The sequence below is a fragment of the Cetorhinus maximus genome, unplaced genomic scaffold (genome assembly GCF_964194155.1).
Source record: "Cetorhinus maximus unplaced genomic scaffold, sCetMax3.hap1.1 HAP1_SCAFFOLD_2613, whole genome shotgun sequence".
In the NCBI taxonomy this organism is placed as follows: domain Eukaryota; kingdom Metazoa; phylum Chordata; class Chondrichthyes; order Lamniformes; family Cetorhinidae; genus Cetorhinus; species Cetorhinus maximus.
This window is the reverse complement of record NW_027598547.1, coordinates 1-23,044: the sequence shown is the minus strand read 5'-3', so window position 1 is coordinate 23,044 and position 23,044 is coordinate 1. Positions and strand designations below refer to the sequence as shown.

The following is a 23,044-nucleotide window of genomic DNA, read 5'->3' as shown; positions in this document are numbered from 1 at the left end:
GACTCACTCCCACGGGGAGCGGGGAGAATGTGGGACTCGCTCCCGCGGGGAGTGGTCGAGGTTAATCGCAGAGATGGATTGAAGGGGGGGGCAAGCTGGATAAACACATGAGGGAGAGAGGAATAGAAGGATATGTTGATGGGGGGAGACGGAGAGGGGGGTGGGAGGAGGCTCGTGTGGGGCAGGAACACCAGCACGAAGCAGAGGGGCCGAATGGCCTGTTTCTGTGCTGGAGATTTGGTGACGTGTGGTTTATCCTTGTCCCTGTCCCCAGGTTCCTGATAAACTTTACGAGGATATCGACAGGATCCGGAGGAGGAGGCCGGGTGCCTGTGAGGCGGGAGGAGGAGGACCCACTGCCGGTGTCACTCCCAACGTGCCGGAGGATGGGGCAGGATCCACCTCGTTACCAGGAGCGACGGCCTTTGACCCCAAGGTCACACGCGATCCCCATCACTGGGCAACGGAAGGGGCACCGAAGGCCACACTGGACGATGCCGCCTATCAGGAGGTGACGATCGACAGACACACCCCATTCAGCAGAATCCCACCAATCAGGGAGCGGGAGGGACTGTTACCACTGGAAACAGGAAAGGGCCCCGGCACTGGGCGCGGAAACCCTGCCCCACTTACTGGCGGCCAGTGGGAGTCACTGGGTGTTGTGAGTGTTGCTGGGTGTCAGTGGGCATCAAGCACCACTTGGTGCCACTGAGTGACAATGTCACTGGATGTCATTGTCACTGGGTATCTCTGGATGTCAGTGAGTGTCACTGGCATCACTGCTTGCCCATGAGTGTCAGTGAGAGCTAATGGGCGTCACTGGCTGCCTTTAAGATTCGCTGGGTGTCACTGGGTGACATTTAGAGCCACTGGTTGTCACTGGGAGTCAGTATGTGGCACCAAAGTGTCACTGAATGTCACAGGATGCCATTAAATCTCACTGTGCATCACTGGGTGTCCTTGAGTAACTGGGCTGTCACAGGGTGTCTATTACGGAGAGGAGGAGGTTAATTTAAATGGCACTAATTTCTCCTCTCACCACCCCTCCATAAACAGAAAGGTGTTTCTGATTTCTTTCCCTCTTTATAAATGGTGCCGTACTTCCCAACCCCTCGGTTTTGGCGTGATTCAATTTTCTATTAATAACCTCACAGCAAACTTGAGGTAGGATGAGCTCAGAGGGTTAATTTATTTGCACTCAAAACGTGGGAGGAGGATCACAACAGTCATACAGTAAAAGAGGGATAGAGAAGAGAAAGGTTTACAGTGCAGAGACCACAGAGAAAAAAAATATTGGTCAGGAGCTTCTGACCCCCTGGGCAGTGCCCGCTGTGGGTGATGTGGCGCCCAGCCAGAAGTCCATGGACTTGTGGCAGGACCAGAAGATCCCGGCAGTGGGCAGGTGTGTAAAATCCTGCCCGTTGTTGCATGTGGGTCCAGGGTCCAGAATCAAAGTCCAACGAGGTATTCCTTCACGGAGGTCAGTGGGTTGAAAACCGATGCTGAATAACTCACTTTTCCTGTAGTTTTGACTTCACACAGTGAGATAGGCATGCAGAGATGATTCAGTCGTGTAGGCAATGGTACAGAATTCCCAGGAGAAGCAGTGTATGTGGGGCCAGGTCTCCAACCTGGGCCAGAGCTCCTTATCTGTGAGGCTGCTAGTTAGATGGTAAAATGGCAGACTGAGTTTTGCAGTTCAGCAAGGCAATATGAATTGTTCCACCAGCCAGAGATCCATTTCACACAAATCCCACCTCTTCACACTGCCTTTGGCAAAGGACATGTATCTCTCGTCTGTACCCCCGAGATTGTTAAGTGTCCCAAACATTAATAATTGAAAGGAAGGTTGCAGGGCTCTTTGTCTTAGCAGGCGAGCAGAATCCTGTTGGCCAGCCTGGGTTATGAAATGCAGATGGCCTTTGTACAGCTCTCTCTGAATTTGGTCCATGCAGGCTCCTGATGTGTCATTAGTGCCTTTTCAGAGACAACGAGGTGCGGGTTTCTCTGTTACTACCAGGTAGCTCCTTCTGTTCAAAGGTCCCAGACAGACATATGTCCGTCCATGTTAGGTCTGTGCTCAGTTTTAAATTTTTAGAAATAGCAATGGGCATATCTGCATATATTTTATAACAGTAATATACAGCGTGAGGTCTTAGTCACTCACAGTGCCATTGTGGCTCACTGTGTATTAAATATAAGAAAGTCACTAATACATCCAATAGGGAATTCAGGAGAAACTCCTTCACCCAGAGAGCGGGCAGAATGTGGGACTCGCTCCCACGGGGAGCGGGGAGAATGTAGGACTCGCTCCAACGGGGAGCGGGGAGAATGTGGGACTCGCTCCCATGGGGAGCGGGGAGAATGTGGGACTCGCTCCCACGGGGAGCGGGGAGAATGTGGGACTCGCTCCCACGGGGAGCGGGGAGAATGTGGGACTCGCTCCCACGGGGAGCGGGGAGAATGTGGGACTCGCTCCCATGGGGAGAATGTGGGACTCGCTCCCACGGGGAGTGGGGGAGAATGTGGGACTCGCTCCCACGGGGAGCGGGGAGAATGTGGGACTCGCTCCCACGGGGAGTGGTCGAGGTGAATCGCAGAGATGGATTGAAGGGAGGGGAAGCTGGATAAACACATGAGGGAGAGAGGAATAGAAGGATATATCGATGGGGGGAGAGGGACAGGGGGGTGGGAGGAGGCTCATGTGGGGCAGAAACGCCAGCACAGAGCAGAGGGGCTGAATGGCCTGTTTCTGTGCTGTAGATTTGATGACGTGAGATTCATCCTTGTCCCTATCCCCAGGTTCCTGATAAACTTTACGAGGATATCGACAGGATCCGGAGGAGGAAGCCGGGTGCCTGCGAGGTGGGAGGAGGAGGACCCACTGCCAGTGTCATTCCCGCAGGATCCACCTCGTTACCGGGAGCGACGGCCTTTGACCCCAAGGCCGCGGGCGATCCCTATCACTGGGCAGCGGAGGCGGCAGCGAAGGCCACACTGGATGATGCCGCCTATCAGGAGGTGACGATCGACAGACACACCCCATTCAGCAGAATCCCACCAATCAGGGAGCGGGAGGGACTGTTACCCCTGGAAACAGGAAAGGGCCCCGGCACTGGCCGCGGAAACCCTGTCCCACTTACTGGCGGCCACTGGGAGTCACTGGGCATCACTGGATGTCACTGGGCGTTGCGAGTGTTGCTAGGTGTCAGGGGACCTCGAGTGTCACTTGGTGTGGCTGAGTGACATAGTGTCACTGGATAACACTGTCACTGGGTATCCCTGGATGTCAGTGAGTGTCAGAGGTGTCACTGCTTGCCCTTGAGAGCCAGTGAGACTTGCTGGGCATCACTGGCTGTTGTTAAGATGCACTGGAGCGTCACTGGGTGTAACTGTGTGTCACTGGATGACAGAGTTACCGGTTGCCATTGGGAGTCACTGCAGGTTGCCAAAGAGTCACTGAATGTCACTGGATGTCCTTGAGCAACTGGGATGTCACAGGGTGTCTGTGACGGGCAGGAGGGGGTTAATTCAAATGGCATTAATTTCTCCTCTCGCCACCCCTCCATAAACAGAAAGGTGTTCTTGATTTGCTTCCCTCTCTGTAAACGATGTCATAGTTCCCAACCCCTCGGTTTTGGTGCGATCCAATTTTCTATTAATAACCCCACAGCAAACGCGATTGGATGAACTCAAAGGGTTAGTTTACTTGCACTCAAAACGTGGGAGGAGGATCACAACATTCATACAGTAAAAGAGGGATAGAGAAAAAGGTTTACAGTGCAGAGACCACAGAGAAAAGGAGCATTGTTTCACCTGAGTTCCAGAGTCCTGAATCAAAGTTCAATGAGGTATTCCTTCACGGTGGTGGGCAGATTGAAAGCCGATGCTGGATAATTCATTTTTCCAGTGGTGTTGACTACACATGATGAGATAGGCATGCAGAGATGATTCAGTCTGGTAGGTGATGGTACAGAATCTCCAGCAGAAGCAGTGTAGATGGGGCCAAGTGTTCAACCTTGGCCAGAGCTCCTTGACTGTGAGGCTGCTAGTTAGTAGGCAAAATGGCAGACTGGGCTTTGCAGTTCAGCAAAGGCAATATGAATGGTTCCAGCAGCCAGAGGCCGATGTCACGTTATTCCCATCTTTTCACAATGCCTTTGGCAAAGGACATGTATCCCTCGTCTGGACCCCTGAGATTGTTAAGTGTCCCGACCATTACGAATTGAAAGGAAGGTTGCGGGTTCTTTGTCTTAGCAGACAAGCAGACTCCTGTTCGACAGCCTGGGTTATGAATTGCAGATGGCTTTTGTACAGCTCTCTCTGAATTTGGTCTGTGCAGCCCTTAGGGGTTGTTAGTGAATCTAGTTTTTCTGATGCTGCCGTAGCTCTTTGTGTTCGAGGGTCACAGACAGACATAGGTTCAGCCATGTTCGGTCTGTGCCCAGTTTTAAATTCTTAGAGATAGCAATGGTCATATCTGTATATATTTTATAAAAGAAAATATACAGGTCTTAGTCCCTCACAATGCCATTGAGGGCCATTGCGTATTAAATATCAGACAGTCACTAATAAATCCAATGGGGAATTGAGGAGAAACTCCTTCACCCAGAGAGTGGGGAGAATGTGGGACTCGCTCCCACAGGGAGTGGGGAGAATGTGGGACTCGCTCCCACAGGGAGTGGGGAGAATGTGGGGAGAATGTGGGACACACTCCCACGGGGAGTGGGGAGAATGTGGGACTCGCTCCCGCGGGGAGTGGGGAGAGTGTGGGACTCGCTCCCACGGGGAGCAGGGAGAATGTGGGACTCGCTCCCGCGGGGAGTGGGGAGAATGTGGGACTCGCTCCCACGGGGAGCGGGGAGAATGTGGGACTCGCTCCCACGGGGAGTGGGGAGAATGTGGGACTCGCTCCCACGGGGAGTGGTCGAGGTGAATCGCAGAGATGGATTGAAGGGGGGGGAAGCTGGATAAACACATGAGCGAGAGAGGAATAGAAGGATATGTTGATGGGGTGAGAGGGAGAGGGGGGTGGGAGGAGGCTTGTGTGGGGCAGAAACACCAGCACGAAGCAGAGGGGCCGAATGGCCTGTTTCTGTGCTATAGACATGGTGACGTGTGGGTTTATCCTTGTCCCTGTCCCCAGGTTCCTGATAAACTTTACGAGGATATCGACAGGATCCGGAGGAGGAAGCCGGGTGCCTGTGAGCCAGGAGGAGGAGGACCCACTGCCGGTGTCACTCCCAACGCGCCGGAGGATGGGGCAGGATCCACCTCGTTACCAGGAGCGACGGCCTTTGACCCCAAGGTCACACGCGACCCCCATCACTGGGCCGCGGAAGGGGCACCGAAGGCCACACTGGACGATGCCGCCTATCAGGAGGTGACGATCGACAGACACACCCCATTCAGCAGAATCCCACCAATCAGGGAGCGGGAGGGACTGTTACCCCTGGAAACAGGAAAGGGCCCCGGCACTGGGCGCGGAAACCCTGCCCCACTTACTGGCGGCCAGTGGGAGTCACTGGGTGTTGTGAGTGTTGCTGGGACTCTGTGGGTGTCAAGCTCCACAGGGTGTTCCCTGGGTGACGGAGTGTCACTGGACACCACTGGATGTCGCTCCACTTCAGTGATTAGTAAGGTGTGCGCGACGAGACAGGCGACTACACCGGATTGAGACGGAGACTGAGTGGGTAGCGAATTAGGTTCACATGGGAATTCAGTGCACAGGGGATAAAGGTGTTGCATACATAGGAATTATTCTAAGTTAATTAAGTGAGTAATTAAATTAGCTTGACTAAATAACACAAGTAACAATGGCAGGGCAGGTGTAGTGTTGCAGCTGCGGAATGTGGGCGCTTTTGGACATCAAGGTGATCCGGGACAAACACGTCTGCAGGAAGTGTAAGCAGCGAGAGGAATTCCGGATCAGGATTATCGACCTGGGAAGCCGAACTGCAGACGCTGCGCAACATCAGGGAGGGGGGGAGAAATGCCCCTTTGGACACTTTGTTCCAGAAGACGGTCAGGCCTCTTAGTGTAGGATCGTCTGTTTTGGTCAGTGATGAGGGACAGGAGGATGTGACCGTGAGTGAGGCGGGTAAAGGGACCGAGCAGACAGTAGCGGAGGAGCTTCAGACTTTGCAATTGTCAAACAGGTTTGAGGTGCTCACAACCTGAAAGCGAGGTCTGCAGGGTGGATGAGCTGACTGGTCATGGCACCATGGTACAGGAAGCTGTTCAACCAGAGGGAGCCAACAGGAATGTAGTGGTATTAGGGGACAGTATAGTGAAAGGGGATTGGCACTGATCTCTGTAGCAAAGAGCGAGACTCCAGGCGGCTGTGTTGCCTGCCCGGTGCCAGGGTTTGGGACATCTCCTCAGGGCTGGAGAGGAACTTGCAGTGGGAGGGGGAGGATCCAGTTGTCATAGTCCACGTAGGTACCAATGACATAGGCAGGACAAGGAAGGAGGCTCTGCGTAGTCAGTATTGGGAGTTAGGTACCAAATTAAGAAACAGAATCTCAAAGGTAATAATCTCCGGATTATTACCTGAGACGTGCAAATTGGCAGAGGGCAAATCAAATTAGAGAGACGAATGCGTGGATCAAAGACTGGGGTGGGAGAAGCGGGTTCCAGTTCATGGGGCATTGGCACCAGTACTGGGGAACGTGGGGGCATTACTGTTGGGACGGTCTACACCTGAACCGTGCTGGGACTGGTGTTCTTGAGAATTGCATAACTCGGGAAGTAGAGAGGGTTTTAAGCTAAACAAGGGGGGGTGGTGAGGGATCAAGCTTGGGTAGATGTGATGAATCAAGGGGTAGATTCAAGGTAGGGGACCATAATAGCAAATATGGGAAATGTGGGTCATAGAAATGCAGGAAGAGGCAGAGAGATAAAACCGAAGAATACACCAACAGTCAAGATCGGATGTTACAAAGAGAACAAAAAGACAAAACTAAAGGCTCTGTATCTGAATGCGCATAGCATTCATAACAAAGTAAATGGGTTGATAGCGCACATTGAAGTAAATAAATATGATCTGATGGCCATTATGGAGACGTGGCTGCAAGATGAGAAGGATTGGGTCCTGAATATTGAGGTGTATATGACATTCAAGAAGAATAGGAAGCTAGGGAAAGGTGGTGGGGTAGCGCTGTTAATCAAGGATGGCATTGGTGCAATAGTTAGAGATGAGCTTGGTTTAGGAGATCAGGGTGTAGAAGCGATTTGGGTGGAGTTGAGGCATAGAAGGGGAGAGAAGTCACTAATGGGAGTGGTCTAAAAGTAATCAGAATGTAGGACAAAGTATACAAGAAGGGATATTTTGTGCTTTTGATAAAGGGACAGCAGTAATCATGGGTGATTTTAATCTACTTATGTTCTGAAAAAATCAGATTGTCAGTAGTAGCCTGGATGTTTTGTGAACATCACATTCTGGAACCAGCCAGAGAACAGGTTATATTAGACTTGGTATTGTGTAATCTGTTAGGGTTAACTAATGACCTCAGAGTAAAGACACCCCTAGGTAGCAGTGACCACTATATGACTGAATTTTACATCCAGTCAGAAGGGGAGAAGAGTGGGTCTAAGGCTAGTATTTTAAACTTAAATAAGGGCAACTGCGTGGGCATGAAAGCTGAGCTGGCCAAAGTGAACTGAGATACTAGACTAGGGGAAAGATCGATAGAGAAGCAGTGGCAGACAATTAAGGGGCTATTTTAGAATACTCAGAATAAGTCTATTCCTACTATAAAGAAAAATTCTAAGAGGAGGATCCACCATCCATGGTTAACTAAAGAAGTGAGGGAAAACATCAAAGGATAAAACATATCACAGTGCAAAGAGCAATAGCAAGTCAAATGATCGGTCAGAATATATCGAACAGCAGAGAATGACTAAAAGGTTAATCAGGAGAACGAGATTAGAGTATGAGAGGAAGCTAGCTAGAAATGTAAAAATAGAATTTCTACAGGTATTTAAAAAGGAAAACAGTAAATAAAGTGAGTGTTGGTCCTCTAGAGAGTGACAGTGGAGAGTTAATAGTAGATAATAAGGAAATGGCAGATGACATGATCAAATATTTTGCTTCTGTCTTCACTATAGTGAAGAGTAGTAATAGCTGTAAATCAGGAGGTGGAGGAGAGAGGGGAACTTGGTGAAATTACAATCACTGGGGAATGGTACTGAGCAAACTGATGGAGCTGTGGGCTGACAAGTCTCCGGGTCCAGGTCAATTCATCCTCAGGTCTTAAAAGAGGTGGATAATGAGGGAGTAGATGCATTGGGGTTAATTTTCCAAAGTTGCTTAGTTTGGGAAAAGGTTCCATCAGACTGGAAAGTAGCAAATATAACTCCTCTCTTCAAAAAGGGAGGGAGGCAGGAAACGGGAAACTATAGGCCAGTTAGCTTGACATCTGTCATGGGGAAGGTGTTAGAGTCGATCATTAAGGAGGTTATAGCTGGGCACTTTAGAGGAACTCAAGGTAATCGGGAAGAGTCAGCATGAGTTTGTGAAAGGGAAATCATGTTTAACCAGTTTATTAGAGGTTTTTTGAAGGTGTAACATGCGCTGTGGATAAAGGGGAACCTGTAGACGTGCTCTACTTGGATTTCCAGAAGGCATTTGATAAGGTGCCTCATCAAAGGTTGTTATGAAAAATAAAAGCTCGTGGTGTAGGGGGTAACATATTAGAGTGGATAGATGATTGGCTGGCTGGCAGAAAGCAGAGAGTATGTATAAATGGGTCTTTTCCAATTGGCAGGATGTGACTAGTGGCGTCCCACAGGGATCTGTACTGGGGCCTCAACTTTTTATGATTTATATCAATGGCTTAGGTAAGGGGAGTGAAGACATGGCAGCTAAATTTGCAGATGACACAAAGATAGGTAGGAAAGTATGTTGTGAAGAGGCCATGAGGAGGTTGCAGACGGATATAGATAGGCTGAGTGAGTGAGAATAAAATCTGGAAGATGGAGTGTAACGTGGGAAAGTGTGAAGTTGTTCACTTTGGCAGGAGGAATGAAAAACCAGAGTGTTACTTAAATGGAGGGTGGCTGCAGGACTCTGAGGTGCAGAGGGATCTGGGTGTTCTAGTACATGAGTCACAAAAAGTTAGCATGCAGGTACAGTAAGTAATTAAGGAGGCTAATGGAATGTTATCCTTTATTACGAGAGGGATTGAATATAAAAGTAAGGATGTTGTGCTTCAGTTATACAGGACATTGGTGAGACTGCATCTCGAATACTGTGTGCAGTTTTGGTCTCCTTATTTAAGGAAGGATGTAAATGCATTGGAGGCAGTTCAGAGGAGGTTTACTAGATTCACACCTGGAATGAGTGGGTTGTCTTATGAGGAAAGGTTGGACAGACTGGGCTTGTTTCCACTGGAGTTTAGAAGAGTGAGGGGGGGGTGATTGGATTGAAGTTTACAAGATCCTGAACGGCCTGGACAAGGTGGACGTGGAGAGGATGTTTCCTCTTGTGGGTGAGTCCAGAACTAGGGGGGGGGGTCACTGTTTTAAAATTAGGGATCGCCCTTTTAGGACAGAGATGAGGAGAATTGTTTTCTCTCCGAGGGTTGTGAGACTTTGGAACTCTCTGCCTCAGGAGGTGGTGGAAGGGGGGTCACTGAATATTTTGAAGGCGGAGGTAGATAGATTCTTGTTCGTCCAGGGAATCGAAGGTTATCGGGGGGTGGATGGGAATGTGGAAATCGAAACACAGGAAGAGCAGCCATGATCTTATTGAGCGGCAGAGCAGGCTCGAGGGGCCGAATGGCCTCCTCCTGTTCCTATTTCTTATGTTCTTATGTCACTGGCGTCACTGATTGTCTTTGAGGGCCAGTGAGAGTTACTGGTTGTCTTCAAGATTCACTGAGAGTCATCGGGTGCAACTGTGTGAGACTTTCAATCACTGGTTGTCACTGGATGTCCTTGAGCCTCACTGGGTATCACTGGATGTCCTTGGGCCTCACTGGGTATCACTGGATGTCCTTGAACATCACTGGGTATCACTGGATGTCCTTGAGCCTCACTGGGTATCACTGGATGTCCTTAAGCCTCACTGGGTATCACTGGATGTCCTTGAGTAACTGGGATGTCACTGGGTGTCATTGAGTTACACTGGATGACTTTGAGGGCCACCGCGTATTAAATATCAGACAGTCACTGATAAATCCGATGGGGAATTCAGGAGAAACATCTTTACCCAGAGAGTGTGGAGAATGTGGGACTCGCTCCCGCGGGGAGCGGGGAGAGTGTGGGACTCGCTCCCGCGGGGAGCGGGGAGAATGTGGGACTCGCTCCCGCGGGGAGCGGGAAGAATGTGGGACTCGCTCCCGCGGGGAGCGGGGAGAATGTGGGACTCGCTCCCACGGGGAGCGGGGAGAATGTGGGACTCGCTCCCGCGGGGAGCGGGGAGAATGTGCGACTCGCTCCCGCGGGGAGCGGGGAGAATGTGGGACTCGCTCCCGCGGGGAGCGGGGAGAATGTGGGACTCGCTCCCACGGGGAGCGGGGAGAATGTGGGACTCGCTCCCGCGGGGAGCGGGGAGAATGTGGGACTCGCTCCCACGGGGAGCGGGGAGAATGTGGGACTCGCTCCCGCGGGGAGCGGGGAGAATGTGGGACTCGCTCCCACGGGGAGCGGGGAGAATGTGGGACTCGCTCCCATGGGGAGCGGGGAGAATGTGGGACTCGCTCCCACGGGGAGTGGGGGAGAATGTGGGAATAAAATCTGGAAGATGGAGTGTAACTTGGGAAAGTGTGAAGTTGTTCACTTTGGCAGGAGGAATGAAAAACCAGAGTGTTACTTAAATGGAGGGCGGCTGCAGAATTCTGAGGTGCAGAGGGATCTGGGTGTTCTAGTACATGAGTCACAAAAAGTTAGTATGCAGATACAGCTGGTAGTTAAGGCGGCTAATGGAACGCTATCCTTTAATACGAGAGGGATTGAATATAAAAGTAAGGGTGTTATGCTTCAGTTATACAGGGCATTGGTGAGACCGAACCTCGAATACTGTGTGCAGTTTTGGTCTCCTTATTTAAGGAAGGATGTAAATGCATTGGAGGCGGTTCAGAGGAGGTTTACTAGGTTGATACCTGGAATGAGTGGGTTGTCTGATGAGGAAAGGTTGGACAGACTGGGCTTGTTTCCACTGGAGTTTCGAAGAGTGAGGGGTGATTTGATTGAAGTTTATAAGATCCTGAACGGCCTGGACAAGGTGGATGTGGAAAGGATGTTTCCTCTTGTGGGTGAGGTGGGGGGGTCACTGTTTTAAAATTAGGGGTCGCCCTTTTAGGACAGAGATGAGGAGAATTGTTTTCTCTCCGAGGGTTGTGAGACTTTGGAACTCTCTGCCTCAGGAGGTGGTGGAAGGGGGGTCACTGAATATTTTGAAGGCGGAGGTAGGTAGACTCTTGTTCGTCCAGGGAATTGAAGGTTATTGGAGGGTAGCTGGGAATGTGGAAATCGAAACACAGGAAGAGCAGCCATGATCTTATTGAATGGTGGGGCAGGCTCGAGGGGCCGAATGGCCTCCTCCTGTTCCTATTTCTTATGTTCTTATGTCACTGGCGTCACTGATTGTCTTTGAGGGCCAGTGAGAGTTACTGGTTGTCTTTAAGATTCACTGAGAGTCATCGGGTGCAACTGTGTGAGACTTTCAATCACTGGTTGTCACTGGATGTCCTTGAGCCTCACTGGGGATCACTGGATGCCCTTGAGCCTCACTGGGTATCACTGGATGTCCCTGGGCCTCACTGGGGATCACTGGATGCCCTTGAGCCTCACTGGGTATCACTGGATGTCCTTAAGCCTCACTGGGTATCACTGGATGTCCTTGAGTAACTGGGATGTCACTGGGTGTCATTGAGTTACACTGGATGACTTTGAGGGCCACCGCGTATTAAATATCAGACAGTCACTGATAAATCCGATGGGGAATTCAGGAGAAACATCTTTACCCAGAGAGTGGGGAGAATGTGGGACTCGCTCCCACGGGGAGCGGGGAGAATGTGGGACTCGCTCCCACGGGGAGCGGGGAGAATGTGGGACTCGCTCCCACGGGGAGTGGTTGAGGTGAATCGCAGAGATGGATTGAAGGGGGGGGGGAAGCTGGATAAACACATGAGGGGGAGAGGAATAGAAGGATATGGGGATGGGGTGAGAGGGAGAGGGGGGTGGGAGGAGGCTCGTGTGGGGCAGAAACACCAACACGGAGAAGAGGGGCCGAATGGCCTGATTCTGTACTGGAGACTTGGTGACGTGTGGGTTTATCCTTGTCCCTGTCCCCAGGTTCCTGATAAACTTTACGAGGATATCGACAGGATCCGGAGGAGGAGGCCGGGTGCCTGTGAGGCGGGAGGAGGAGGACCCACTGCCGGTGTCGCTCCCAACGCGCCGGAGGATGGGGCAGGATCCACCTCGTTACCGGGAGCGACGGCCTTTGACCCCAAGGTCACGCACGACCCCCAGCACTGGGCAGCGAAGGTCACACTGCACGAAGCCACCTATCAGGAGGTGACGAGAACGTTTGTGTTTTCCGTTCTATGCAGAGCTCGGGGTGACTTCAGGAACAGTATCGGATATTCCCAGAGCCCAGGCAGCGTCCTCCATAACCCCATCACCCTGTGCAGCAGGGTTCATCCCCCGGGGTCAGTCACGTGGGTAAGACTGTCTCCAAGGGGCCCACAGGGTGAGAGGCTGAGGTCACGTGGCCTTTAGGGAACAGACTGAGGTCACGGAGCCCGTAGGGAACAGGCTGAGGTCACAGGGCCTGTAAGAACAGGCTGAGATCACGGGGCCTGCGGGGGACAGGCTGAGGTCACAGGGCCTGTAAGAACAGGCTGAGGTCACGGGGCCTACGGGCGACAGGCTGAGGTCACGGGGCCTGCGGGGGACAGGCTGAGGTCACGGGGCCTGTAGGGAACAGGCTGAGGTCACGGGGCCTGTAGGGAACAGGCTGAGGTCACGGGGCCTGTAGGGAACAGGCTGAGGTCACGGGGCCCGTAGGGAACAGGCTGAGGTCACGGGGCCTGTAGGGGGACAGGCTGAGGTCATGGGGCCTGTAGGGAACAGGCTGAGGTCAAGGGGCCCATAGGGGAACAGGCTGAGGTCACGGGGCCTGTAGGGAACAGGCTGAGGTCACGGGGCCTGTATGGAACAGGCTGAGGTCACGGGGCCCGTAGGGAACAGGCTGAGGTCACGGGGCCTGTAGGGGGACAGGCTGAGGTCACGGGGCCTGTAGGGAACAGGCTGAGGTCAAGGGGCCCATAGGGGAACAGGCTGAGGTCAAGGGGCCTGCGGGCGACAGGCTGAGGTCACGGGGCCTGTAGGGAACAGGCTGAGGTCACGGGGCCTGTAGGGAACAGGCTGAGGTCACGGGGCCTGCGGGGGACAGGCTGAGGTCACGGGGCCTGCGGGGGACAGGCTGAGGTCACGGGGCCTGTAGGGAACAGGCTGAGGTCACGGGGCCTGTAGGGAACAGGCTGAGGTCACGGGGCCTGCGGGCGACAGGCTGAGGTCACGGGGCCTGTAGGGAACAGGCTGAGGTCACGGGGCCTGCGGGGGACAGGCTGAGGTCACGGGGCCTGCGGGGGACAGGCTGAGGTCACGGGGCCTGCGGGCGACAGGCTGAGGTCACGGGGCCTGCGGGGGACAGGCTGAGGTCACGGGGCCTGCGGGCGACAGGCTGAGGTCACGGGGCCTGCGGGGGACAGGCTGAGGTCACGGGGCCTGTAGGGAACAGGCTGAGGTCAAGGGGCCCATAGGGGAACAGGCTGAGGTCAAGGGGCCTGCGGGCGACAGGCTGAGGTCACGGGGCCTGTAGGGAACAGGCTGAGGTCACGGGGCCTGTAGGGAACAGGCTGAGGTCACGGGGCCTGCGGGGGACAGGCTGAGGTCACGGGGCCTGCGGGGGACAGGCTGAGGTCACGGGGCCTGTAGGGAACAGGCTGAGGTCACGGGGCCTGTAGGGAACAGGCTGAGGTCACGGGGCCTGCGGGCGACAGGCTGAGGTCACGGGGCCTGTAGGGAACAGGCTGAGGTCACGGGGCCTGCGGGGGACAGGCTGAGGTCACGGGGCCTGCGGGGGACAGGCTGAGGTCACGGGGCCTGCGGGCGACAGGCTGAGGTCACGGGGCCTGCGGGGGACAGGCTGAGGTCACGGGGCCTGCGGGCGACATGCTGAGGTCACGGGGCCTGCGGGGGACAGGCTGAGGTCACGGGGCCTGCGGGGGACAGGCTGAGGTCACGGGGCCTGTAGGGAACAGGCTGAGGTCAAGGGGCCCATAGGGGAACAGGCTGAGGTCAAGGGGCCTGCGGGCGACAGGCTGAGGTCACGGGGCCTGTAGGGAACAGGCTGAGGTCACGGGGCCTGTAGGGAACAGGCTGAGGTCACGGGGCCTGCGGGGGACAGGCTGAGGTCACGGGGCCTGCGGGGGACAGGCTGAGGTCACGGGGCCTGTAGGGAACAGGCTGAGGTCACGGGGCCTGTAGGGAACAGGCTGAGGTCACGGGGCCTGCGGGCGACAGGCTGAGGTCACGGGGCCTGTAGGGAACAGGCTGAGGTCACGGGGCCTGCGGGGGACAGGCTGAGGTCACGGGGCCTGCGGGGGACAGGCTGAGGTCACGGGGCCTGCGGGCGACAGGCTGAGGTCACGGGGCCTGCGGGGGACAGGCTGAGGTCACGGGGCCTGCGGGCGACATGCTGAGGTCACGGGGCCTGCGGGGGACAGGCTGAGGTCACGGGGCCTGCGGGGGACAGGCTGAGGTCACGGGGCCTGCGGGCGACAGGCTGAGGTCACGGGGCCTGCGAGGAACAGGCTGAGGTCACGGGGCCTGCGGGGGACAGGCTGAGGTCACGGGGCCTGCGGGGGACAGGCTGAGGTCACGGGGCCTGCGGGGGACAGGCTGAGGTCACGGGGCCTGCGGGGGACAGGCTGAGGTCACGGGGCCTGCGGGGGACAGGCTGAGGTCACGGGGCCTGCGGGCGACAGGCTGAGGTCACGGGGCCTGCGAGGGACAGGCTGAGGTCACGGGGCCTGCGGGGGACAGGCTGAGGTCACGGGGCCTGCGGGGGACAGGCTGAGGTCACGGGGCCTGCGGGGGACAGGCTGAGGTCACGGGGCCTGTAGGGAACAGGCTGAGGTCACGGGGCCTGCGGGGGACAGGCTGAGGTCACGGGGCCTGCGGGCGACAGGCTGAGGTCACGGGGCCTGCGGGGGACAGGCTGAGGTCACGGGGCCTGCGGGGGACAGGCTGAGGTCACGGGGCCTGCGGGGGACAGGCTGAGGTCACGGGGCCTGCGGGGGACAGGCTGAGGTCACGGGGCCTGCGGGGGACAGGCTGAGGTCACGGGGCCTGCGGGGGACAGGCTGAGGTCACGGGGCCTGCGGGGGACAGGCTGAGCTGAATGAGGGCCTATGGCAGCTGCAGAAGCTGTCGATATTCTTGCTACAGGAGCCCAGCCGATGAGGTGGGATAGGAGCCACGTTTCTAACCGTGTGACTCCAGTTGAGGGTGCGGGGGCCACACTGAGATGCCGGGGGCGGGTGGGGGGGTCGGCATCACGTTTACCAGGAGGGCGCTGCCCGTTTCCTAACCGTGTCTTCTTGCACCCTGGCAGATCCCGGAGGCCCGGACGTCGGCGAGAGACGCCTCGAGGAAGAGTCGGAGCTCCTGCCCTGCAGAGGAGGGAGTCGGTCCTGACCAGCCCAGCCAGGAGGCCCCGACCTACGCCCGGGTCAACAAGGCCAAGCGGCACATCTACACAGAGCCCGGGCCGAGGCCCAGCACTGCCCTGGAGACGACGCACACCTACGCCGACCCCCGCGACGGGGCGGAGGACGAGCGCCTGACCCGGGCCTGCGGGCGAGGGCTCCACCACGTCTACTCGGAGCTCGACCTCCAGCAGGCCAGGCGCGGCAACCTGTACTGCCCCGCCCCCACCAAGGGCGCGCCCGCGACCCCCGACCTCCCGCCCCGGCCGCCGCAGCCCACGGCCCCCCCCGGCTGGCCCTCCCCTCTCCCCCTCCTCCTCCCCCTCCCCCCCAGCCCTCCGCCCACCTACGCCCAGCCCGCCCGCCGAAGCCTCGGCCTCCCCCTCCCCGGCGCTGGCGGCCCGGCCAGGGGCGGCTACGAGATGGACGACCCGGCCTACGGACCCTGCCCTCGGCCTGCGCCCGGCAGGCCCGAGCCGGCGGCGAGGCCTCCCCCAGCCACCAGGCCCGGGCGCGCCCCCCCGGCAACCGAGCCTCACCAGGCCGAGAATCTCTACGAGAGGGTCCCAGAGGAGTACCTGAGACCACCGCCCTTTGCACCGAGCAGATCAACACCCAAGAGGGTAAGGGTCACCCCCCACCCCCGCCTCCTCACCCCAACCCCTTGGATTGCCCTGGGGGTGGGGAGGGAGGGGGCAATATTCAATTTCCGGCTTCATTTCAACCCTGCATTTCCCGCAATTTCTTTGGCTGTCTGGTACGGTGGTGCCCGGGTGAGGGTGAAGGGTGGGGGAGGTTTTCCGTAGGCCTAGAATGGATAAATGGGGAGGCAGCAGGCTTGGGACACCTGCTTCCCATTCCCGGGGCTGCTCCAAGCCCAGCGCACCCGGTTGAGGGAGCATTCCCAGCTCTGCGTTATACTGAGGCCTAGCGCAGCCTATGCTGCCTGGGGAGGGAGTGTGCGATACCCAGCACTGCACTGGGGCCTGGGGAGGGAGTGTGTGATATCCAGTGCTACACTGGGGCCTGGGGAGGGAGTGTGCGATACCCAGCACTGCACTGGGGCCTGGGGAGGGAGTGTGAGATATCCAGTGCTACACTGGGGCCTGGGGAGGGAGTGTGCGATACCTAGTGCTACACTGGGGCCTGGGGAGGGAGTGTGTGATATCCAGTGCTACACTGGGGCCTGGGGAGGGAGTGTGCGATACCTAGTGCTACACTGGGGCCTGGGGAGGGAGTGTGCGATACCCAGCGCTACACTGGGGCCTGGGGAGGGAGTGTGCGATACCCAGCGCTACACTGGGGCCTGGGGAGGGAGTGTGCGATACCCAGTGCTACACTGGGGCCTGGGGAGGGAGTGTGCGATGCCCAGCACTGCACTGGGGCCTGGGGAGGGAGTGTGCAATACCCAGTGCTGCACTGGGGCCTGGGGAGGGAGTGTGCGATACCCAGTGCTGCACTGGGGCCTGGGGAGGGAGTGTGCGATGGAACAGCACTACACTGGGGCCTGGGGAGGGAGTGTGCGATGGAACAGCACTACACTGGGGCCTAGCACATCTGGTGGGCACTGCAAGCACTGGGGTATCTTGGGGCCAATAAGACAGCCAAACCAGTCCCAAGCTGGTGGGGGTCAGTCCCAAGGAGCTAGATCCCCCAATGCCTCACTCAAAGTCCAGTTGAGACAGGCTCAGGCCATGTCCAGCAGACTGGGGAGGGCAGGTCATGGAGACAGCAATGCTGCAGAAACAACCCTAACAGATCCCCCTTTCTGTTCCGTCCTAGGACCTTTGAGGGCTTCGTAGAGGTGGACACATTCCTGCTATTCCTGCCAGGTAAATATTGCCGTGGATTTACTGCTCTGGACAAGGGGAATGTTTCAAGGCTTCTAGCACCGGAATGAAAACGTTTAAGGTTAAAAGGTTTCACGTTTCGAGTCCGTGTGACTCTTCTTCGGAGCTGAAGAGAGGTAGAGAGGTGATGGATGTTACACTGTTTGAGAGGGGGGGTGGAGCAAAGTAGAAGGTGAGGGATCGGGGCTCAGGAGAGACCGACAAAGATGTCATGGACACAGGAGAAAGCGAGTGCTAATGGTGGTGTTAAAGACTAGAGTAGGCGCTGATAGCGGCGTAAAAGAAAGCAGAAGGTGTTAATAGCAGGACAAGGGTCAGCGCTCTGAGAGAGCACATCATTGAAACAAGAATAAGGCGTTTCTCTGGCATTCCCTGTTTTTATTCCAGGTCTCCAGCATCCGCAATATTTTCTTCAATCCTGGGATTAAAAGGATTTGATGGAGGCGATGGAGAGAAACTGTTTCCTTTGGATGGGTTGGTGGGGGGGAGTCCAGAGCAAGGGGGCAGAACCTTAAAATGAGCCTGATCTTCACACACAAAGGGGAAAACACCAATTTGCATTTAGATAGCATCCTAAAGCCGAGATAACCACCCCAAGCTACTTCACAGCAGCGTTATAAAGCAAACTTGACCCCAGGACACGTACAGGAGATGTCAGAGACTGACAACCAAAAACTCGGTCAGAGGTCGGTTTGAAGGAGCGTCTGAAATGAGTGAGAGAGAGAGAAACAGAGGAGGTTTAGGGAGGGAATTCCAGAGCTCAGGGCCCCCCAGGCAGCTGAAGGCCCGGCCGCCAATGGTGGAGCGATGGGAATCGGGGGGATGGGCAAGAGGTCGAAATTGGAGGAGCGCAGAGATCTCGGAGGGTTGGAGGGGCTGAAGGAGGTTACAGAGATAGGGAGGGTTGTAGGAGGCTGGAGGAGGTTACAGAGATAGGGAGGGGTGTAGGGGCTGGAGGAGGTTACACAGATAGGGAGGGGGTGTAGGGGGCTGGAGGAGGTTACAGAGATAGGGAGGGGTGTAGGGGCTGGAGGAGGTTACAGAGATAGGGAGGGGTGTAGGGGGCTGGAGGAGGTTACAGAGATAGGGAGGGGTGTAGGGGCTGGAGGAAGTTACAGAGATAGGGAGGGGTGTAGGGGCTGGAGGAGGTGACAGAGATAGGAAGGGGTGTAGGGGCTGGAGGAGGTTAGAGATAGGGAGGGGTGTAGGGGCTGGAGGAGGTTACAGAGATAGGGAGGGGTGTAGGGGGCTGGAGGAGGTTACAGAGATAGGGAGGGGTGTAGGGGCTGGAGGAAGTTACAGAGATAGGGAGGGGTGTAGGGGGCTGGAGGAGGTTACAGAGATAGGGAGGGGTGTAGGGGCTGGAGGAGGTTACAGAGATAGGGAGGGGTGTAGGGGCTGGAGGAGGTTACAGAGATAGGGAGGGGGTGTAGGGGCTGGAGGAGGTTACAGAGATAGGGAGGGTTGTAGGGGCTGGAGGAGGTTACAGAGATAGGGAGGGGTGTAGGGGCTGGAGGAGGTTACAGATATAGGGAGGGGTGTAGGGGCTGGAGGAGGTTACAGAGATAGGGAGGGGTGTAGGGGGCTGGAGGAGGTTACAGAGATAGGGAGGGGTGTAGGGGCTGGAGGGGGTTACAGAGATAGGGAGGGGTGTAGGGGCTGGAGGAGGTTACAGAGATAGGGAGGGATGTAGGGGCTGGAGGAGGTTACAGAGATAGGGAGGGGTGTAGGGGCTGGAGGAGGTTACAGAGATAGGGAGGGGTGTAGGGGCTGGAGGAGGTTACAGAGATAGGGAGGGGTGTAGGAGCCCAGGACAGGTAACAAAGCCGAAAGGCCAGTGTCCAGTAACAGGGCACCAGCCTGAAAAATAACAGAGAGACTGGGAGAAGCTGGGATTGTTCTCCTTAGAGCGGAGAAGGTTAAGGGGGAGATTGAATTGAGACGTTCAAAATCAGGAAGGGGGGTTTGGACAGAGTAAATAAGGAGAAACTGTTTCCACTGGGCAGGAGGGTCAGTAACCAGAGGGGGACACAGATTGAAGAGAATCGGGGAAAGAACCAGAGGGGGAGATGAGGAGAATTTGTTTTTTATTTACACAGCGAGTTGTTGTGATCTGGAAGGTGCTGCCTGAAAGGGCGGCGGAAGCAGATTCAATAGGAACTTTCAAAAGGGGGGGAATCGGATAAATACTGGAAGGGGGGATATTAGCAGGGATGTGGGGTGGGGGGGAGAAGGGGGAAGAGTGGGACTAGGTGGATAAATTTTTCAAAGGTTAAGGTTAACATGGTGTCCACGTGTCTCGTGTCGAGCGACTTTATACTTCGCAGCTAACCTTAAAAACACAGACGCACAGGAGAAAGGTCACTCTGTACGCAACCAGTAATAGGTATCGGTCAGCCTGGGATCTTGCTTTGCCTTCGCAGGTTGAGCCCACTTACCCCGTCCCGGGGGGTGGGGGCCCAGAGGTCGTGGGTCATCGTGGTAGAGGAGGGTCGTGGGTCTCGCACGGAAAGACGCGCCCAGGAACGCACGCCGAGGGGCCGGGACGCCGCTGCTGCAGTGAGGACCTCCTGGCGGGGTGATATTTAGCTTGTGAATAAAAGCGGCTTAATTTAAGACAACTCACAGGAATCGGTGTTATTGCGTTCCCACAGAATCACAGGTACTTCTTAAAAAAGGTGAACAAACCCAGCTTGCCCCCCACCTGAAGGTGCTGTATTTGTTTTTTTTTTTAGCTTTGGGGGGGGTGGACAGATCAGTCTGAACAGCATTGGGAACAGGAGGAGGCCATTCAGCCCCTCTCCAGCCTGTCCCGTCACTCAACCAGGTCGCGGCTGGTCTGTACCTGAACTCCATCTGGCCACCTCGGTTCCATAACCCTTAATCCAACAGAAATCTCAGAGTTAACATTTCTCACTGACCCCCTTCCCCACCTCGACAGCTTTTTTTTTGTGGGGGGGGTGTGGGGGGGGGAGAGAGTTCCAGATTCCCGCTCCCCCCTGTGTGTGTGTGTGAGATGTGCTTCCTGACATCACCCTTGAACAGGCCTGGCTCCCATTTGAAGGTTCTGCCCCCTGGTTCTGTAATTGAAACCCTAAATCTCCCTGCTCACCCCCAGTTTGGGCACACAGAACACTGTCCTCATCAGAGGATCCCCCCCACCAACTCCCCAAGAGATTACCTGAAGATAGAACGTGTGAGAGATTATCTGCAAATAGTGTGTGTGTGAGAGAGGGGGATTATCTGAAGATAGAGGGTGAGATATTATCTGAAGGTAGAGAGTGAGTGTGATCATCTGAAGATAGTGAGAGAGATTATCTGAAGTTAGAGTGTGCGCGAGAGAGATTATCTGGTTAGTGTGTGAGAGAGATTATCTGAAGATAGGGAGAGTGTGTGCGAGAGAGATTATCTGAAGATAGGGAGAGTGTGCGAGAGAGAGATTATCTGAAGATAGGGAGAGTGTGTGTGAGAGAGATTATCTGAAGATAGGGAGAGTGTGTGAGAGAGAGATTATCTGAAGATAGGGAGAGTGTGTGAGAGAGAGATTATCTGAAGATAGGGAGAGTGTGTGAGAGAGAGAGATTATCTGAAGATAGGGAGAGTGTGTGCGAGAGAGATTATCTGAAGATAGGGAGAGTGTGTGAGAGAGAGAGATTATCTGAAGATAGGGAGAGTGTGTGCGAGAGAGATTATCTGAAGATAGGGAGAGTGTGTGAGAGAGATTATCTGAAGATAGGGAGAGTGTGTGAGAGAGATTATCTGAAGATAGGGAGAGTGTGTGAGAGAGAGATTATCTGAAGATAGGGAGAGTGTGTGAGAGAGAGAGATTATCTGAAGATAGGGAGAGTGTGTGCGAGAGAGATTATCTGAAGATAGGGAGAGTGTGTGAGAGAGATTATCTGAAGATAGGGAGAGTGTGTGAGAGAGATTATCTGAAGATAGGGAGAGTGTGCGAGAGAAAGAGATTATCTGAAGATAGGGAGAGTGTGCGAGAGAAAGAGATTATCTGAAGATAGGGAGAGTGTGTGAGAGAGAGATTATCTGAAGATAGGGAGAGTGTGTGAGAGAGATTATCTGAAGATAGGGAGAGTGTGTGCGAGAGAGAGATTATCTGAAGATAGGGAGAGTGTGTGCGAGAGAGAGATTATCTGAAGATAGGGAGAGTGTGTGCGAGAGAGATTATCTGAAGATAGGGAGAGTGTGTGAGAGAGATTATCTGAAGATAGGGAGAGTGTGCGAGAGAAAGAGATTATCTGAAGATAGGGAGAGTGTGCGAGAGAGAGATTATCTGAAGATAGGGAGAGTGTGTGTGAGAGAGATTATCTGAAGATAGGGAGAGTGTGTGAGAGAGAGATTATCTGAAGATAGGGAGTGTGTGTGTGAGAGAGAGATTATCTGAAGATAGGGAGAGTGTGTGAGAGAGAGATTATCTGAAGATATGGAGTGTGTGTGAGAGAGAGATTATCTGAAGATAGGGAGTGTGTGTGAGAGAGATTATCTGAAGATAGGGAGAGTGTGCGAGAGTGAGAGATTATCTGAAGATAGGGAGAGTGTGCGAGAGATTATCTGAAGGTCTGTTATTTGTTTTTTCAGAGTGAGTGACTGGCTGCCCTGTTATCCCAAAGGTTAACTGATCTGGGGCCAGGCGGTCACTGTGGTGAGATGTGTCGCCTGATCTGAACAGGAAATAGGAACAGGAGCTGGCCATTCAGCCCCTCAAGCCTGCCCTGCTATTCAATAAGATAGAACGAAACTTTCCCGCACTATCCCCAGATCCCTGAGAGTCCAAAAATCTATCCCTCTCCATCTTGAATCCAGTCAACGATGGAGCATTCACAACCCTCTGGGCCCAGAATTCCAAAGATTCACAACTCTCCGAGTGAAGAGGTTTCTCAACTCTGTCCAAAATGGCCGACCCCTCACCCTGAGACTGGGCCCCCGTGTTTGAGACTCTCCAATCGGTTGAGGGGGGTTGTTAAACAGCCCATCAGCATTGACCCTGTCACATTCTCTAAGGATTTTACAAGTTTCAACGAGATCCCCTCAAAATCGGCTACACTCCAGGGAATAATCGGCCAATTCCACTCGATCTCTCCTCATGGGACGACGCCTCTCATCCCCAGGGACCAGTCCGCTGATGCCAAGGCCTTGGGTAAGGGGGGCAAAGGTGTGCAGCGTGTGCCAGGCGTGCTCTCAACCAGCAGCTTTTCCAAATGTACTCGGATAAACTCCAATCCTTTTGCCAATAAAGGCTGGTGGACAACTTGCCTTTGATGTGGCTTCAGGCTTGAGGTGAAGATGCCCAAGAGCTGAGACCGAGAGCAATGGAGGCCAGAAGGGCAGGTGAAAGGGGTTTTCTTGACCGAATTAAAGGAATGGGACGATATTTGTTTTAATGCATTTATTTTTTTAAAAAACAGCAATTCCTCATGCTTTGGGAACTCTACAAGAACAATAAAGGCCTGTACA

At 54.7% G+C, this 23,044-nt stretch overlaps 1 protein-coding gene across 1 annotated transcript in view; it reads left to right on the top strand.

Annotated features, from left to right (window-relative positions):
* The window catches only part of LOC144677509 (uncharacterized), a 37,547-nt gene extending 17,353 nt beyond the window's left edge, over window positions 1-20,194 (top strand). Inside the window, exons 4-10 of the mRNA XM_078537580.1 lie at window positions 275-511; window positions 2,803-3,021; window positions 5,147-5,383; window positions 12,301-12,525; window positions 15,632-16,348; window positions 17,508-17,557; window positions 19,999-20,194. Coding sequence (XP_078393706.1) covers window positions 275-511; window positions 2,803-3,021; window positions 5,147-5,383; window positions 12,301-12,525; window positions 15,632-16,348; window positions 17,508-17,516 — 1,644 coding nt within the window. The 3' untranslated portion in view covers window positions 17,517-17,557; window positions 19,999-20,194. The remainder of the gene's footprint in view (window positions 1-274; window positions 512-2,802; window positions 3,022-5,146; window positions 5,384-12,300; window positions 12,526-15,631; window positions 16,349-17,507; window positions 17,558-19,998) is intronic.
* The last annotated feature ends 2,850 nt before the right edge of the window (window positions 20,195-23,044 follow it).